This window comes from Mercurialis annua, linkage group LG7, assembly GCF_937616625.2.
Source record: "Mercurialis annua linkage group LG7, ddMerAnnu1.2, whole genome shotgun sequence".
Classification (NCBI taxonomy): domain Eukaryota; kingdom Viridiplantae; phylum Streptophyta; class Magnoliopsida; order Malpighiales; family Euphorbiaceae; genus Mercurialis; species Mercurialis annua.
This window is the reverse complement of record NC_065576.1, coordinates 43,518,811-43,538,025: the sequence shown is the minus strand read 5'-3', so window position 1 is coordinate 43,538,025 and position 19,215 is coordinate 43,518,811. Positions and strand designations below refer to the sequence as shown.

The 19,215-nt window shown below is 33.5% G+C and overlaps 1 protein-coding gene and 1 long non-coding RNA gene across 2 annotated transcripts; one reads left to right on the top strand and one right to left on the bottom strand.

Moving 5' to 3' along the window:
* Window positions 1-608: 608 nt before the first annotated feature.
* Window positions 609-8,688, bottom strand: LOC126656402 (protein argonaute 16). The gene is made up of 23 exons (XM_050350970.2): window positions 8,581-8,688; window positions 7,096-7,321; window positions 6,807-7,012; window positions 6,511-6,729; window positions 6,217-6,353; window positions 5,936-6,033; window positions 5,752-5,849; window positions 5,481-5,652; window positions 5,275-5,391; window positions 5,091-5,198; window positions 4,905-4,967; window positions 4,661-4,774; window positions 4,391-4,556; window positions 4,186-4,298; window positions 3,939-4,076; window positions 3,725-3,855; window positions 3,041-3,106; window positions 2,332-2,395; window positions 1,708-1,819; window positions 1,542-1,615; window positions 1,341-1,435; window positions 1,226-1,257; window positions 609-1,142 (listed from the first exon to the last, which is right to left on the bottom strand). Exons 2-23 carry the CDS (start codon window positions 7,315-7,317, stop codon window positions 967-969), a joined length of 2,721 nt encoding a protein of 906 aa, XP_050206927.1. The 5' UTR covers window positions 7,318-7,321; window positions 8,581-8,688; the 3' UTR covers window positions 609-966.
* Window positions 8,689-10,376: 1,688 nt separating this feature from the next.
* Window positions 10,377-11,240, top strand: LOC126657471 (uncharacterized). The gene is made up of 2 exons (XR_008789560.1): window positions 10,377-10,530; window positions 10,837-11,240. It is a non-coding gene; the product is annotated as an uncharacterized LOC126657471 (long non-coding RNA).
* Window positions 11,241-19,215: the final 7,975 nt, after the last annotated feature.

Here is a 19,215-nt window from a genome sequence, read left to right as displayed (position 1 = left end):
CTTATTCAATTGAATTTTTTTAACTATAATTGAAATAAAATTATCCAAATCAGAGTATAGTGATAAAATATTTTAAAAAAATTATCACTATTAATAACAAACAATAAATATTTGGATTCTTCAAGTCATTGGCTATAGTTTTTTGATAATATTATAGTGTAAATGATAGTAGTAATTTTTTAGGATGGTAAAATGAAAGAACAAAAAGAGTTAGTTCAACCAATAAAACAAAAAGTCTATGCTTACAAAATAATTATTGATAAAAAAGAAATCTAAATACAAAAAGAGGTCACTATCCGAATCAATTTTGAATAGGATAGTAGACTATCAAATTATAAAGCAGCAGCCTTAAAAATATTCCTTATTACCACGAAAAATTTAGATATACCGTGCATACTCTTCCGTCCCAATAAAATTGTCAATTTTCTAATTATTGTACAGTTAAAAAAATTACTGTATTTTTTTCACTTTTTTACTATAGACATTAATTCTTGAGGGAGCTGACTCATTCTTCAGTTATTCCCAAAATCTAATTCCTTTCCCTCATGAGTGGAGAATGTTTCCTTAAATTAAAGTTGTCCCATCTCCTCAGCAAAAGAAACACCTCATATTCAAGTTTTCATCAGACAAGAATGCAATTTAAGCGCCCAACTTACGGACACAGTGTCGGCCAAAGCGTATCAGATCAAAAACAAAAAAAATAACTGTCACTCTAATAGAACAACACACTGGTTGCTTCTTTAAACACTAAAGCTAGTCTTGCTTCCAAAAATGAATTGAAGAGACTTTGAGACATTTCTATTCCTCTATTAACTTTGTGCTATCTATTTGCAGGACTACGTTAGAAGAAGGTTTAGGGATCTGAAAAATGCAGTTTGTAGTTATGCCCAGCAAGTAAAAAATAAACACCAGGCAACATGAAACCTAAAGCCCTATTTTTTTAATCTGTACTGGTCGAACTTTAAGTCAGCAGAAGAACATGGAACCGGCGACATCTTTGTGCAACCGAGGAAGCTCTGGTACAGGAACTGGTCCAGATGATGTCACGCTTCCATGTCCTGATGAGGTTTCAGAAAAATCCTCAAATTTGATAAACTGCCCCATCTGTTGTGCAGCAAGGTGAGCATAGCATACCGGAGCCACTGCGCGAAATTTAACAAAAACATTAAAGAAGAAACTCATGAAAACTTCCTTGTTAAAGATGGAATATTAATTGGGTAATTACCGATTGAAATAGCAGTCGTACTCCTTTGGTACCTAAAAAAATGAATAGACAAAATTAAAGGATAAGGTAGAATGTTAACCGTCCGTCGATTGAAAAATAGGGAAAAGCTGCTTACACATAGGAAAGTGAGTGGATCAGGTTTTGCAAGTCATCAGGAGAAAAACCAATCTCATTAAGCAACACAATGTAATGTGCTGGCCTTGAAGTGCCCTATGAAAAAGAAGGAAAATGTTAACATGTTATGAGGGATGAATAAGAAACTTGATTTTATATTACGATGCATTATTACTTGTAAATTACAGGATGAAGGACTTACTATCATTCCTGCATGAGCACACATATAAAAGTCGTAATTTCTAGGATGCACGATCTTGGTATCTACAACTGTCCCTGGAGAAAAGGAAATAGTAGAATAGAGTAAATACTGAATACATCTTGCGATCCATGAAATTTATACACACAAAACAGCACGTGTAACTAACCAGCAGGAACGTTTTCAGGGCCACTAGCTTGAAATAGCTTTGTATGGTGATTTTTTTGAGCAATAATTACTGTGAATTTGGGAATTTCATCCTCGCCAAGATGTTGAAACGCCTGTAAAACCAGATGTTCACCAGATTGACATTTTTAAATATGCAGGTAAGAATGGGCAACCTACAGCCCATATAGTCTTCAGAAAACGACAAAAGCAGGACTACAAGAATCAAACAATCAGAGGTTGTGAAGGCCAATGGTCAATGAACATGATCAGTCTAAATGATGAAAATACTCATGTTTCAAGAGAAAATCGACTTATCTACAGTGCACAAGATGGCAGATCCTAAGGGAAAACAACTTATAAACTCCTCATCAACATGAAGAAAAGCAGGATACTGGTCTACCACAGAGCAGTCTAATGCATGCAATCAACCTTGGTGAAGAATGGAAAAGCAACTTATCCAAGACAGTTAATGTACTAACATCGCATTTTGAAGGACACTGAAGATTAGATCATTTATGGGAACAACAAGGATAAGTTTAATAACGCACAAGCACACAATAATATAAACATTCAAAACTTTTCTAGCATAATTAAGTTTAACTTTTTCACGAGACACTAGCAGAACCTGTTTGATTTGCTCCACTTCAATGTTCAAAACCTGATTGAACTGTGACTCGCTCACACCATCCCTGAAAGAAAACCAAATTTTAGTTATCAAATAATCCAATGCTTATTGGCAGGAAAAGAAAATTAAAAATGAACATACACATCCCTTTCATCTTTTAACATCATACGAACTCCATTTGAAGCAATGCAATATCACCTCGTTATAATTATATCACACAGAGCATCCACACCTTATTGTTAGACCTTACTACAATATATGCAGCTATGATTTGACTTCAATCTCTTAATTAGTCCTTAAATTATAAATGTTGAACGAATAGCCCGAGTGATACGCATAGGGTCACATATATTTTGATCTGGTAAAAAGACTGGACACTGAAAATTTTCAGATGATGAAAAAAATCTAGGGTAGTAATATATCAATCAGAGTCTGCATCAAATTAGTAGATGAATAGCATCCAATATCAGGCTCGAACTTTGACTGCAGTTAAAGAAAACAAGCTAGAGGACCAGCCTGGTTCCATATTACATAGATTTAATGTGGAGGATTCATGTTCAAACTTCAAAGCCAAAAAAATAAAATAAGCAGTTTTCTTTCAAATTATCAGGCAAGTCATCATGCTATTTGGAATATTTATCAATAATAACCTAATATAATATCAACAAAAAACTAGTAAACAAGTGAAAGTTCACAAATGCAGCGGGACCTGAACAGAATAATCTGCTTTGGTTTTCGCCCATTGCTGGTCTGATAGAAATCTATTAGCAGCTCCCTGTAACAAGGAACAATTCCAGGTATAAGTTTATCAATAGACTAGTAGAAATTAAGAGATTTGAATCTACAAATACTTAATAATTATTTCCAACTCTAAGAAATTACTTGTTTGCTAGCAAACAAAATTGTAAACAATGTCCTGCATTTCATGTATTAATATCCAAGGTTACATAAACAAAAATATCTTCATTTCTTTAGAACTAAAGGGGTAGAAGAAAAAAAATGTAGCAGCATTGCACTCAAGACCGGTACACATATGCATGGGGCTAAAGTAGCACCAGCGAGACATGTATATTATCAACTTTTCTGCGCAAAAACACAAGGAAGAAAGATAACCTTTGCTGATATAGAAACTTGGATCATACTTTTCTCATGTGACTGCAAAAACTGATATAGAACTAGTTTTTTACATGACAAAAGTACATTAATATGATTTCAAACATTAATAACCTTCCAAATGAGCAGAAAGCAGCAAGGATAAACAATTAGTAAAGGAGCTAATAATTTTATTAACATTACAAAAATGGACTTGCAAGAGAATGCTATAGATGTATTAACATACAAGCAAAAAAGCAACCATAAAAGATAGCAATACAAAGATTATCTCGTGGAATACCTCATTATGCCATCATCATTCTTATCATCTACAGGCTTGAACAGAGCATCAATCATCTCCACCTTAGGAGATTGTGTTCTTACTGATGCTCTATATCTTGAAATCAATGGCCAATGTAGCGAGCCAACGACCTGAAAGCTTAAGTTTTTAAAGCAACAGTTTCACGAAATAATAGAACCTAATTCATTAAAAATATGTAGCAAACGAAGAATACCGCAGCTACTGATGGAATATCTGAACGGCCAGGAGAACCGTGAGACACATCCATGCCCAAAATCATTGTGGGAGTATCCATTATGTGGCGTATATGTTTGGTGTGTTCAATTTCTAACAAAGAGTTTATTCCTCCAAGCTATAAAATAGATTACCACAAGGTCATCTCAATGCCTTATATGAGCAGACCAAAAAATAGAATGTAGGGAAATAAATAAATTCTAAAGCTTATTGTCGACATATAGTACCTTAGAGTTGATCTTAAGTAGTACATTAGTAAGATACTGGTCATTAATCTTAAAAGGAGAAATGCACTGTGTAATGATGCCAAAATCACTCAAACATTTCTTCTTCCATGGTCCTGGAAATTGAAGAAACATACACAGGATAAGCAATTTAAATGATCAAAATATCTAAAAATGTAATAGTTATAGAAATCAAATGAAACTGTACCATAAATATCAGAGTTTTTCCTCTCTGGCAAAACGCACAAAATAAATTGTGGAGCACCTGGAAGCTTTGCTCTAATCTGCTCAAACATTTTTTCTACTCTAGCAAGAGGACCAGATCTTCTAGATTGTGGGTCCTCCTCAATTAATGTATATGGACGTTCAATTTGCTAAATGGATGGATAGAAAATACACATACTTAGATGAATAAATCAAAGTTTTAAGCAAAAGTGCATTTAAAGTTCAAAAGGATAAAGTAAATGTTGAAACATACAATGCCCTTTTTCCTTCCACAATTAATAAGATCACGAGAGATATGACTAGTATCGCAGCGAGCAGAAAAGTTGACAACAGCCCAGCGGTCAATGGTGGTGCATTTCCAAAGTGTCTGAAAGACCATTAACAGCTTATCAGCTAATTTTAGCTAGAGAAAAGTGATATAATAAACGACTGTTTTAAACAGACTGGGCAAGTGAAAATTACTATTTTAAGTCGGAATATCATATAGAGATCAGCACCTTGTTATTGAAGTTCCACCGCCCATTACGTGGGATACAGTCCTCGCTATTTCCAACCTTCAACTACAAATCATATGTAAATGCATTTTATCAATTTGAATGAAGTGAACACGCTAATGCCCCATACAACCATCCCCACTTACATACACAATGAAAGTAAAAGAAATAAAAATAAGAATTACTTACTTTTGGTGTCTCAAGAACACGACCATCCACCTGCGTCAGTTGTTTCTCGATAGATATACCACATACAGAAAGCATAGAATCATCATCATAATTGTAGTTCCTCACAGCCTGACAGATTTAAACAATATTTGGTTATATTAAGGAAAAGAAAAAAGAAGCATACAGATGATGAAGGAATTCTTACATCAGTCACAGTCCGCATTCTGTCTAAAGGCTTTTGTCGAGATTTTTCAACCAAAGATGCTCTCTGAGTTGATGACAGAGCCTTTGTATACCGCTGGAGTGATACAAGTGAACAAAGCTACAACAAAGGGAAAAGCATAGGAAGTAAGACAGGTTAAAGCAATATAAGCTATAAAAGAAAACATTAAGTTAAAACAGTTTGCCAACCTCTATTGGCAGATAGTTTGGTCTTTTTGGTTTTCCAACATCAAGGCAGGGTAAGAATGCAGAATAGGTGAGTTCTATGCCACAGTGTCTATTGAAGTACTCATTTACGGTTAACTCCACAGTTTCTGATTCTCCATTTGCACTGTCACTGTTTTTAACTTTCATAGGGAAACTAAGAGAGAAGAACAAAGTTAGTATTTGTTCCAGGGCGATCAAAAAGAAGAGTGAGAAATTAAAATGAAAAAGGCAAATATGGGAGTGAAGCACATACTACTGCTGATTACAGGGCTTCTCACTCAAGCCTATAATCTTAAATTCCATGTTACGGTGCCTAGGCTTAATCCTCATATTTTTCAACATCCTTTTTGCCTGTATATTGACAAAAAGATTAACACGACAGCAAGACACTACACAGTACATAGAAATGCACGAATGATGTTTTAGCAGTATCTCGCCTTCACCCAGTCAACATTCCGTGGCTCCCGTACATTCTGATTAGTTAACAGAAAATCGATCACTGGTCCAGGGGTTAAGATCATTGTAGTAGAAACATCTGCAGACCACCGATAAATAAGAAGAAGATAATCAAAAAGAAATTAATGCTCATCAATTACATATAGTTTAAATATTTTCAGAACTAACAACTATAATACAAGCTCCACTTAACTAAAGGCCAGCAATGATCTACAAAATAACAGCTGTAAGATGTAATCAGGTTAGGAAGAAAAGCTAATACCCATATTGAGAGACAGGCCACCCTGAGTGGTCCGGAAGCTGGAATGGAACCCCCGAACACCAGTAACACCTCCTCCAACATCAGTAAAGTTCCTTGAATCATCATGGAAAAACGACTGTCTTACTAAAAGGCACCCCCTGTTCAATATTTAAGGAAATCAGATTGAAAGGCTGAAGAACTATGGCATATTCAACATATATATATATATATATAAAGAGAGAGAGAGAGAGAGAGAGAGAGAGAGAGAGAGAGAGAGAGAGAGGTGGGCAGATAGAGAGGGACTAACGCTAGTACCTGTTCGCTGCTTGCTGCCTCAAGATAATATCTAGCACTCTTAGAGCATCTTGAGTACTATTATCAGCCTCAACTCCTTTCAGAGCTAGAGCAATTGACTTCAAGGGAATTTTAGCAGCATAGCTTATTTCTACGTTAAAAGTCTTCGAATGAAAAGAATGCTTTGACCTCTTAGTCGTAGCATGCGGGCTTCCACCACCATTTGGACTGCAGTTTTCCCTGTCATGCAAGAGTAATGCAGCATAAATTAGGTGTTTGAGTGCTAAACATAGAAGTGAAATGAGACGGGTACATACTGTTTTGCAAATGACTCCTCAAGCACTACTGTGAACTCCAACTTGTGCTGGGGCAGAGGGCCCACTGTATAGAGAGTTTTCTCACCATCATAAGCAAACCTTTTACTACCAAGTTCAGAGGAATATGTTTGGTAAAGCCTATCAATTATCTTTCGACCAATTCCCTTGCTTTCAACAGCTCTCTTATCTTCTGAAGTAAGAGAAACCTGCAAATAAAATGGCATATTTTACAGAAGCATGTAACAATATTCCAAAAAGCACAGGAAAAACAATAAGTAAAAAAACTTACACTGTATTGGTAAAACACAGCATCTGGAGCATTGACCGAAACTTTAAAGTGGTTGCTGAGCAAAGGTATGCGCCGACCGGTAGTTCCAAATCCCTGCCTGCTGACAATAGAATGTCTGAGAACATCCGACTGGTCTTTCTTCAGTTTGGGAGCATCCGTCTTCTCTGTCTTTCCATTGGTTGAAGTCGGAGGTGGTGGGGATCCACCAGCTTCTTTCTCCATCTTCCTATTAGATCAAACACACAAGACTTCTTAAGCATTCAATGTAACAGAATATAACGATGTCATACGCAAGACAGACATTTATCAGCTTCACAACATGTTGAAAAAGAGTTATGTAAGAAATCTAAAATTTGCTATTAAGTTTCCAGGCAAGTTTCATACCAAATGTCACTGTTATTATAGAGATAGAATCATGAGCAACTTTAAGAACTGTGCTTCTCGATCTACTTATTTCGTAAGAAATTTTTTATCAATAAGTTAAAAGAACAACTAAAACAGTCACTCTAAATCTTGTTTAAAATTAAGATTATAAACCAATTTTGAACGTCAGTATCATAAAATTGAGATAAAGCATTCTAGAATATCTAATGGATCATACAATTCAAGTATTACCTAAAAATTCTGAAAAACATAAACATTACAGATAAGATAACCTGCTATAGTTGTAACTGTAAAAGGCAAACTAAAATGTAAACACAATTTAAATCATTCTCACAAGACAAACACTATGTTTCAAGAAAAAATTTCATATACAGTCACAAGAAATTAAAAAACAGCATGTAAAACAAACCTTAAGATAGTAATCAACAGAAACAAATTCAAAAAAAAGTAGAACATAAATAAGAACAACATAATATAAAATATAGTAAAATCGGTTTTAGGAGGAATAAATAAATAAACAAATGACAACATAAAATAGTCAAATAACTTTTACATACATAAATCAGCAAAAGAAACAAAACAAAATCATTTTACTCAAAATAAATAAAAAAAATAGCGTGAATAAAGAGCATTACAAATAAAGAGATTTATTCAGCTTGCAAAGAGAATTAAAAATCAAAACAAGAACATAAAAAAAGCGGGAAGATATATAAAAACAAACTTGATGAATAAAATCAAAACCCTAGCCGATAAAAATCACAATCCCAGTTCCAATAAACGTATACAACATACAACGAAATCACATATAAACACGGAAATCAAATAAAAACATCAATGCAGTGAAAAATGGACTAAAATCAAGCTAAATAAAAACGACTAAGCTGTATAAACTACGATTAAGCTCATCAGAGCAAAAACAAAGTCCAAACACTGAGAGATAACAAAGAAATCAAACAAAAAGAAGTAACAAAACTTCACAAAAACTTAAACAAAGCGAAAATCAACACAAACTTAGCAAGTAAAGCACAAAAATGGCGTCGTTACAACGATACAGTTAGGGTTTTAGGCATTGAAAAATCGAAGAAGAAGACGAAGAGAAACCTTGGTCAGTAGTGAGTGAGTCGCTGCTGAAGGAGAGTGAGGAGAACTATGGAGGGAAAATCGAATGGGCGTGTGTTGTGTGTATTGTAGACTTGAGAAATTATTATAATAACGCCTTGGGTTATATTTACCTACTTCGGTGTACAAAATACAACGGATTCTTTTATTTCGATCATCACCGTTGATTGATATCATCACCGATAAACTGACGTTGGGACCCTTGGATTTTCTGTTTTTAATACAAAGCGTGGATCCTGAGGTTATTTGATACTAGTGTAGAATACATGTAATGCGTTTTATACGATCACAATTTCAAAAGTTTGTTTGGTTACATACGACATGTGTGTTAGTGCTAATAATTGCGGAAACATCAATGGTTGCACCTGCTAATTGATGTTAGTGTTAAGACATTTTAAATATTTAATTAATACTCACTAATTTATTTTATTTTTCCGTTGGTTGATCGTATAATCTGAGTTTAGTTTGAGATACTCTTCTCAAGATTTTAGCCGAGTTCGAATCTTTAAATTTATATATAAATCTCCGCAGTCAGATGCTTTAAACCAGGTCATAAATAAAGTGCATTCACAAGATGTGATTAAAGTAACTAGTAAATCTAAAGTTAAAAGGATCCATGGTTCTAGAATTAAATTTAACTCGGAGATTAAGATAAAAAAATTGAACTTGTTGTTTGTTTGATTGATAGTGTGTGTAATTTCTCTTTCTTAAATAAGGAAAATTCTTACCTAAACCCATTTCATACAAAATTCATATATATGTCTAATGAAATGTTAGAAAAATTAGAAGAAACGGAAAATTATGACAAGAGAGAAAAATTTATGTTAGATTTCCTAACACCTTATTTGATAGGTTCATGGAAAATTCGTGAATTATATCTATATTAGAATTTCCTTTTAAAAATAATGACGAAAATCAAATCAAATCTAATCTGGTCTAGCCATTTGAAGAGTCTCCGTACTTAGAGCATACCCAATGGACTCTCTAAAATTGTTAAACTCTTTAAATTAAAGAGTTTGACAATAAATTAAGAGTCCAATGGACTCTCTATTCTTTATATTTAGAGTAGAGAGTGAAAATGGCTCTCCACATGTAGAGAGCCATTTTCACTCTCTACTTCATTTTTCAAATAGTAAAATTTTAAATTTTAAAAAATAAGGTGGTTATTTTACTTTTAAATATTATATTTTTACTTTTAGTCAAAAAACTGAATAAATAAATGAATAAAAAATTAAATAAATAAAAATTATTTTTTTAATATTTAATATTTCCTTAATATTTTATATGAAAACAAAATAAAATAAAATTTAATATTAGAAAGGCAATTAATTTAATATTATTATTATTTAATACTTTTATTTTATTATTAATTATTAAAATTATATACAATAAAAAACTGATATTAAAGAGTCCATTGGATTGAAATTTTAAATATCACTCTTTATCTTTAAGATGCTCTTTATTTTACAAAAGATGCTCTTTATTTTAAAGAATACCATTGGGGATGCTCTTAGATCACCATTCTGAAAAGTTATGAACTAGGCTTGGGCTATCCTCATAGTCATTCGAGTTGGGCCCTTTATCTAGGCCTGTTTTTAGGATGGTGCCCGACAAATGCATTATTTTAAGAGGAAATTACACATCCTACGCTTTTTTATCTATTCTTTTCAAAGATACCCCTTCATCTTTTTCGTTTTCAAGCGTGCCTTTTTTTACTTTTGTTTATGCAGTTATACGCTTTCTAATCTAAAGCCATCTTCTTTAACAAAACAGATTCTTTTCTTATGTCTATTATTCATCTTTTCTTTGTATTAATAATCAAATTATTATTCAAGCCTGATGTTCTTCTCTCGCTTCAGACCAGATTTTGATTTCAATACCTAAATAAATCATCTAAAATCTAGAGTTTTTTCTCATTATTTTAAATCTAAGGTTTATATTTCTTATTTCTAAATTACAATAATAATTGTTTTTGTTTAATGTTTCTTCTTTAATTCAAGGAAACTAATTATAAATTTAGCTGTTAAACACTAGAAAAATCAAAAAGAAAATAGAAAAGAAGAAAACAATGGCAACCATAAGTGAGAAAGCCGAGGAAGAAGCTGAAAAAAATGGATATCAGAAAATGGTGTTTCTTTTGGACTAATATAGAATGAAAATGGTGTTTATTTTGTTGTCTTTTTACTGATTGAATTTACTTGATTCATTAATTTATTTATGTTTGATTTTTTTATTCAGTCAGATAAATTCTTTAGGAAAGGTGCATTCAAGACTCTGTATTATAGTTTTGCAAAAGAACTAGTAGCAGAAACAGAAAAACTAAGTTGAGAAAGCTTATGTTTGCAGCTGTTGTGTACCACATTGAGGGTGCTAGAAACAACTTTATTTTCAATTAGAAGAAGAGTTCAAGCAGTCATATTTTCCAGAGAATCAAGGCTGAAGTTATGACTAGATGTTGGGATAGGAAATAATCTTGCTGGTGTTCTTAGTCTGTTTTTCTTTGCTTTTGTTTTGCTTGGCATGTTGCTTTTGTGCCAGTTGAGTAGCCCTTGGAGCACGTATCTGGGTGTACCTCTCTTTGAAATTCTAGTAAAATTGCTTTTTTTGGTGATTAACAAAAAATAAGACTGTATTATTCTATATATGTAGTTGTTGGCACCCTTGACAGACTCACGCAAGTCAACTTCATTCTCTAACAAATACTCCATTCAACACTTACATTTATTAGTTGTGCACTATTCGGAGTAACCTTCTGATATGTTATAAGAAGATATTACAATGATTTTCAACTAAATACCAGGATAGTTGTATCTTTTAGCTTCGTCAAAAGTACAAGTTTTGATTATATTCAGAAAATATGCAATTGTTTGGACTTAATGTAATAACGAGAACATGATGGATTGAGATGTTACTGATAATTGGAAAAAAGATTTACAATGCAGGCCTTGCTATGGTTGTCGGACGACATTCACTGGATAGGAATGCCCGAACTTTATTATCTTGGAGATTTGATGCTACTCTCTATGTTTATGAAATTTCTTGATCTTTGTCTTAAAATGAGGTTTTTAACTTTTTCCATATAGGGAGGCTACAAAATTAATGAAGAGACAATCATACAATATATTTTCATTTTTATCAACTACTGAACAATTATTATTGTTGAGGTTGTCACTCCTATTGTTATTGTCTTGATTATAATTGTTTTGATTGTCATTCCTATTTTTTATACATATTTTTGTATTTTTATTTTTGTACTATATAATAAGTGTCGCTTTAAAATTCTAAAAATCTTACACTTTGTAAGATAATTGACATCGATTTTTAACTAATATTAATATAAATAATGTTATTAAAAATGTTTGATTATATTTGTATGCAACAAAAACTAAATAAGCAACTAATGAACTATTAAAAAACAACCAATTAGCAACTAAAAAGCAACAAGTGAGCAACCAAAAAACAACAACCAATGAGCAATCACTGAGCAACCAACGAGCTACTCAAAAGCTACTTAAATCATACTAGAATATTATATTAAAAAATTGCAAATAAATTCATTAAGAATATAGCAGCTCCAATAGCAAAAAGTTACCAGCTAAACAGTATTATTCTAAATTTCAATAAGAAAAATAAACAATTTGACAAGAAAAAATAGTATAATGTCATTCACTTTATATTTTTCATATTGTACTTTAAGTTATGTTCATAAACAACATCATTTTAAATATAAGTAAACATATCATATCATTGTTGTGCATACAATCACTGAAATAAAATGCAGAAAAAAATAGATACTTATTTCTCAAACCAAAAACAAACGTTGAACAAATCAATCATATAAATCACAAATGAAGGAAATAACGTGTAAATATATAACAAGCATTGTCGCAAATGTATTAAGACCATCAAAATAAGTTAAAATCGTCTTTGAGACATTCTATCGAACATGTTACAAGCAAGCTTAATTTATATTCACAGTATATTCAAATTTACAAATTTGGACAAATAAATAAATTTTACAATCTCTATTGTTATCAGCTCTATAAACCGAAAATACACACAAATTATATTCAAAAATAAAAAGATGTTTAATAATGAAAAATATTAATACAAAATTATATTGCTTCTAAGCTCACTCATAGTTCATCATCTAACATTTTTACCTACAAGAAAGAAGCTTATAATTCATAATCTCTTCTTGAGACAAACCGGCTTAAATTTCAAACATCTCTACAAGCTTTAAAACTGGATTAAAATTCAGCCAGAATTTTGTTTTGATTTTTAACCCAACTGAAATCTGAAGCGATCGAGACCGAGAGTAGTGCCGCAAATTCAATCGTCGAATTTTTCCAAATTCAAACGGCCGAAAGCAAATACCGTTAAAGATCTGCGTGAATTTAATTTTTCTAACCATAAAAAAGACTGATTTTTGCTCTGTTATAATAAGCCTAGAGAGAAAAGCGTATAAATGGAAACATGTCTTTTAGAAAAGAGTATCTCTGCCACAGTTTATTTTCCAGCGTATAAAAGAATATAGTTATACTATTTCAAGTGTTTATGAAAAGAACCCTTATTTTAATACTGGACTTGTTCTTTCATCCAGCTCAAAGTTATATCTCCATTTGGGCTTTCTCATAACCCACTCGGTTTGTGTCCATTTTTTCAAAAATGACTTTTCAATTCTAGCCCATGAATTTTCCATTTTTGAATAGTACTTCCTCCGTCCCAAAATGATAAGCCATCTGGAGAAACACAATATAAACACCTATTTTTCGGACAGGTAAAAAGTGATAAGGGACTGAAGCGTACAATGACGATTTCTAGAGAATCAGTCCGGGTGATGAACTACATGCCTACATATTTGCTTGTTGAGTCCAAAGAGGCGTAATTTGTGCACAGCTGCAAATTTTTAGGATTAAAACGCAATTAGCCGTAAATAGCCCATAAAAATCCAAAAAGATTGTAGTCTAAGTCCATAAATTTTAATTGCAATGTTTTAGAAGTTTATAGGCCAATTCGCAAGTTTTACGGACTGAAATTGACCATAACTAAACCCATAGGGTCTTAGTAGCCTTTTTGACACTTTTAGGCATCAAAATAGACTTTTGGCACATTTTTAACTAACTAGCAAGTAAAAATCCAAAAATTAAAAGAAAAAAACTAATTAATTAATTAAAAACCTAATACTAATCTAATTAGAAGCATATCACTTAACACTTCTTCAACCCCTAATCAAAATCTAACAGGACGAAACTATAAATGGACTTAACCTAACCCTAAACCTAATTCACCGCTATATAGTCAGCCTTAAGCCAGCCTGGTTAGAGGTGGCACACAAACCCTAGAAAAAAACCTAGAAAATTCGGCACCCTCTCCTAGAATAGCCATAGCCGAAAATCACACACCACACACACACAAAATCATATCAATTCTAATCCTAAAAACATTAGAACACATGTTAATTCTCCAAGAACGCAGCACCAGCATCAAATTTGAAGCTGGATTTTGCATCCACTTCGCCAGCAAACGAGCCAAGGACTTAGACCGGTAATTCTGATGACGCTTTATTTTCCTCTTTAATTTTGTAGATTGCATGTTTAGCTTGTTTTGTTGTGTTACCATCAAAATTGTCATATTAGCTAAATTCGACGTTTTCAATAAATTGCCATGAATTTGATGAAAAAGCATGTTAATCACTGTAATTAGCTGTTTTTATGATTCAAACCTAGAAAAAAATCAATTAGATGTCTTAGAATGCATGTTTATAGGTGTTTTTAAGTGTTTTTTGCCATGAAAAATGCTTGAACAAAGGATCACTTTACCCCCCGAACTTGGCGCAAAGTATCAAAAACGTCTAAATTAGCGAAACCGGATCACTTTTACCCCGAACTTGGCAAAACCGTTTCAAAAACACCCCTATGCTGATGTGGCGCCCTAATTGGAGAGTGAGATTCTAAATTTCAAATAATTAACTCTAATTAACCCTAATTAACTTAATCTAATTAATACTTAATCCTAATTAATCTAAAATTCATCTTCTTCTACCTCCATCACCACTACCCCTCCACCTCCATCAACCACCACCAAAAATCAACCACCGCCGGGACCCATCAATAACCGCCCAAAATACCACCGCCCGAACCCATCGGACGATAAACGGCATCTGAGCCGTCTCTCATCTGAGAGACGAAGAGTTCGTCTCTCATCTGTGAGAGACGAACTCTGAGTTCGTCTCTCATCTGTGAGAGACGAACTCTGAGTTCGTCTCTCATCTGTGAGAGACGAACTCTGAGTTCGTCTCTCATCTGTGAGAGACGAACTCTGAGTTCGTCTCTCAGATGAGAGACGAACTCAGTGTTCGTCTCATCTGAGAGACGAACACTGAGTTCGTCTCATCTGAGAGACGAACACTGAGTTCGTCTCTCATCTGAGAGACGACGGGTTCGTCTCTCAGATGAGAGACGAACCTTCGTCTCTCAGATGAGAGACGAACCTTCGTCTCTCATCTGAGAGAGTTCGTCTCTGCGAGAGACGAACTCAGTTCGTCTCTGATGATGAGCAGCTGCCGGAATCCGGCAACTGCTCATCAGAATTTTTTAAAAAAAATTGATTTTTTTATAAAAAGTGCAAAAAGGTTCCTTATGTTTTTAATTAATATAATTTATATATGTAAAGTTTTAAAATTAAATTATTTTTTCTAATTATTATGGACTAATTTATATAATGTTAAAAGAATTAGGATTATTTTATACCTTTTACCATTACAAACCACCTATGAGAAAAAAAACCACCTCTAAAACCAGAGAGTGTGCCTCACTCTCTTAGGTGAGAGTGGGGAGGGGGGTTTTTGTACCAAATTTGACAAGTTCAGGGTAAAAGTGATCCCGTTTCGCTAATTTGGACGTTTTTGATACTTTGCACCAAGTTCGGGGGGTAAAATGATCCTTTGTTCAAAAATGCTTAAATAAAGTTGCTGAAATTTTATATGTTTTTGTTTGAATCAGTTTTAAACACTTTATAAATGTCATATTTGAATTCCTTGTTCGATTTTATGTGTTTTTTTACTATTTTTGCATGGGAAACGGAGTTGAAACGAATGAGAACATACCAAAAAATAAAACCCCTGACCTGCTGCCCGCACCGCCATCATCGCGCCGGTTAGTTTTGGCGGCGCCGCCACTCCAACCTGCCCGCGCCGACAGTCACACTGGCGACGCGTTCTTCACACATAGATTTCCATAACCAAACTCTCAAATCCTTCTAAACGCGATCCAAACTTCCAAACGTGTTTCAGACTCGTTTGGGCTTGGAATCAGGCCCGGCTGGAACCCAAACGTAGAGAATCCCATATACTTTAATATTTTGTAATGTAATGGACAGATCCGATATAAAATGGACTCAGAAGTCCAATAAAGTAATATAGTGTAAAAACTGGGCCTACGAGCCCGACGCCCAGCAAACCAGCAACTTTAAAAGCCGATTTTGGGTTAACTCGAACTTGGAATCAACCTTGGATCAAACCAATAGAACCGGATCGACGAGACGCACAAGTCTCGTGATCTGAACGAGAACCCGTTTTGACCATACCAACGGTCAAAACCTGTGCGAGTGTCAGACACTCAAAAAATCAATAAGGTTTAAAAGTATTTCTAACCTTGCATGTATATCAAACTGCCCCTGAGCATTGCCAGCATTGTGTACCTCTTTCCAAAAGCATCCAAATTAACTGGTTAAAGGACTAAACACATAAATTACCTATAAAACAACACCTTTCCAAGCATAATTTCCTAAAAAATAGAAAGTATTACTAACAATCATACTTGGAAAACGCTATGCAAAATATGTGTATCGAGAAATGAGGGAACTATGTCTATTTTTCTTATCTGCAGATTAGTTTAATTTTAAATATTTAACATTTATGCTATCTCAATGTTTCAATGACGTGTATTCTGGAGTAAAAATGAAAATGTAGCATAATTTTTTTTTGGACTAATTCTCGGACTGATTTTAAAGTAGTATGAATGTATAATAGTAATTTCTTAGAGAGTGTTTTTCGGACAGAAGCTTTGATTCTCCTGGCAGATATCTATGGTTTTGTTCAAAATTAGATTAATTGTGTATTTATTTTCTCTAACTAAATCAATTAAAGGCTTTTGATGGGTAAGACATCTATCAAACAATGAGCTCGGCAAGCCAATAAAACTTCAAAGAATCAGCTGGACAATTTGGGGAGGCAAAAATATATCAAACGATTGCTGTAGAAATTAGGGAGCTTGTGTTTATTTCTCTTACCTGCAGATAGTCGTAAAGAAATTGCAGTCACTGTTCTTATACAAAAGAAGAAGATTATAATCCGCCAAGCCTTGACGGCGAGTTAAATGAGATTTGATGAAATAGTTGTTGCTTATGAGAGAGTGCCATTGTTTAGAGACAGACTTGAAACGCATGAGAGATATTCTAGGCAGATACACAAGTATATTTTCAATCAAATCATCAGGAAAATTAACTGCTGCTGCTTCAATTCGCTTCTATTTTTTAATGGTTACGCATTGCTGCATCTAATCCTTGTATTCTGTCAACATGGGTAATGGATTGGTGCGATTATCCTATCCTGCTTCTAATATATATATACAGTTTGATGCTACTCTTTGTATGGGGAGGCAAAAATAAATCTTTAACATTAATGATATCTCAATGTTTCAATGATGTGTGTATTTTAAAGTAAAAAAGAAAATATAGCATGACTTTTTTCAGACTGGTTTTATAATAATATGCATGCATAATAGTAATTGCTTAGAGCGTTTTTTTACAGAAGCGATTACTTTATTTATTTATTTATTTAAAATTTAATTACTATTTTCTTCATTATCATTAACTATAAAATATTATTCACTTTAATAGTTACCTTTATAATTTTACCATTTTTCTAACTAATTTTTATCTTTGGTCTAACTACTTTTTAAATTAAATTTTAATTATTTCTGATATAAAGTTTATAATATCACAAAGTAAGATTTGATTCAAAAATCAAAGGGAAAAGGTGTATATATGCCCCTGATGTTTATACTGGAGAACACATTAGCACCTAATGTTAGGAAAGATGCAATAACAGTATTGATGAATCCAAAATAGGGCTATTATGCCCTTAACACTAACGGGCATCTATTATCTGTTAACATTTGTTCATGTGGCCTGACAAAATCCTACATGGCTAACTATGTGTCATTATAGGACACATAAAAATTAAATGGAACCCACGTAAGTCACATCATCATAGGCAATGCTAATTTGTTTAGGGTACTTTTCAAATCCCTAATTCTAAAAAGCTCTTAAACGAACAAAAACAAAACCCCTTCATCTTTTAAATCTCTAACTCTAATATGGTTAGGTTTTTTGATATTTCCTTCTTACAAACAATCTACTTGTTAATTGATTGTTATCCTTCCAAAATAAAGCTGGTAATCATCTTTATAAGAAGCCGATTACAGGTAACCCTTTTTTACTCTTCTTGATAAACTTATTTGTTGTTTTTGCTTTTTACTCTTTCTAATTGATGCCCATTTTTTAAACGACAACATGAGCAATGTGTTTAATGTTAATTTTAATTTCGGGGGAGCATGGGGTTTTGATGGTAAACTGAACTACATTGATGGAGATACCGACACCGTGTATGATTATGATGTTGATTTTCTTAATCTGCGTAGTATTAAGAAGTTTTATATTGAAGAACTGAAATATAGGAGTGTGAAGCACATCTTTTTTCTGATACCTGGCAAGTCTTTGAATGATGGGTTATTTTTGATTGAAAATGATATGAGTGTTAGAAAGATTTTGAACTACATTGGTAGGATGTCATATGGGTTAATGAGGTAAATCTTTATGTTGATCATGGTGTGGATGTACTTACTGACTGTTGCTTTGATTTACCAACCATAGTAGAAGTGCCTGAATGTGTGAATGTTAATATGGATAGTAATATTGGGGTAGCTGAGGGTGGAGTAACCACAGGGGTAAATGATGGCCAGTTAAGTGAAAGGGGGGTAGCTGAGGGTGGGGTAAATGAAGAGGGTAGTAATGGATTAGGCATTACAGATTTGTGTAGTGATGAGGAAGGAAGTGATCGGGATGGCAGTTATAGAGAGGGAAGTGATGAAAGTGATAGCAGTGATAATGATGGGGTACCAATAGAAAGAGAAACGTATAATGAAGAGGGTGGACTGCCTAACTTCATCCTTGGAATGACATATAAGGATGCAAAATAGGCTAGAGAAGCCATAGCTGCATATGCAGTTGCAGGAGGAGTTTCATTGAAGATAAACCCTAATGAACCTAATAGACTGAGGGCAAAATGTGTTTCTGAACGGGGGTGTGAGTTTCTTATATTTATCTCCAAAGATGGAAAAAATCTAGGTCTTGTTGTGAAGACATTGCATGCTGAGCACAAGTGTTACAAGAAATTGATGTTCCAAGTGCTACTTATGGATTTTTAGCTAAGCATTTTAGAAAGTATATTGTGGGTAAACACCCGTGGCAATGTTGGCAACGATAATATTTACCATTAGTTAGCCATGTAGGATTTCGTTAGGCCATATGAACATATGTTAACAGAGAAAAGAC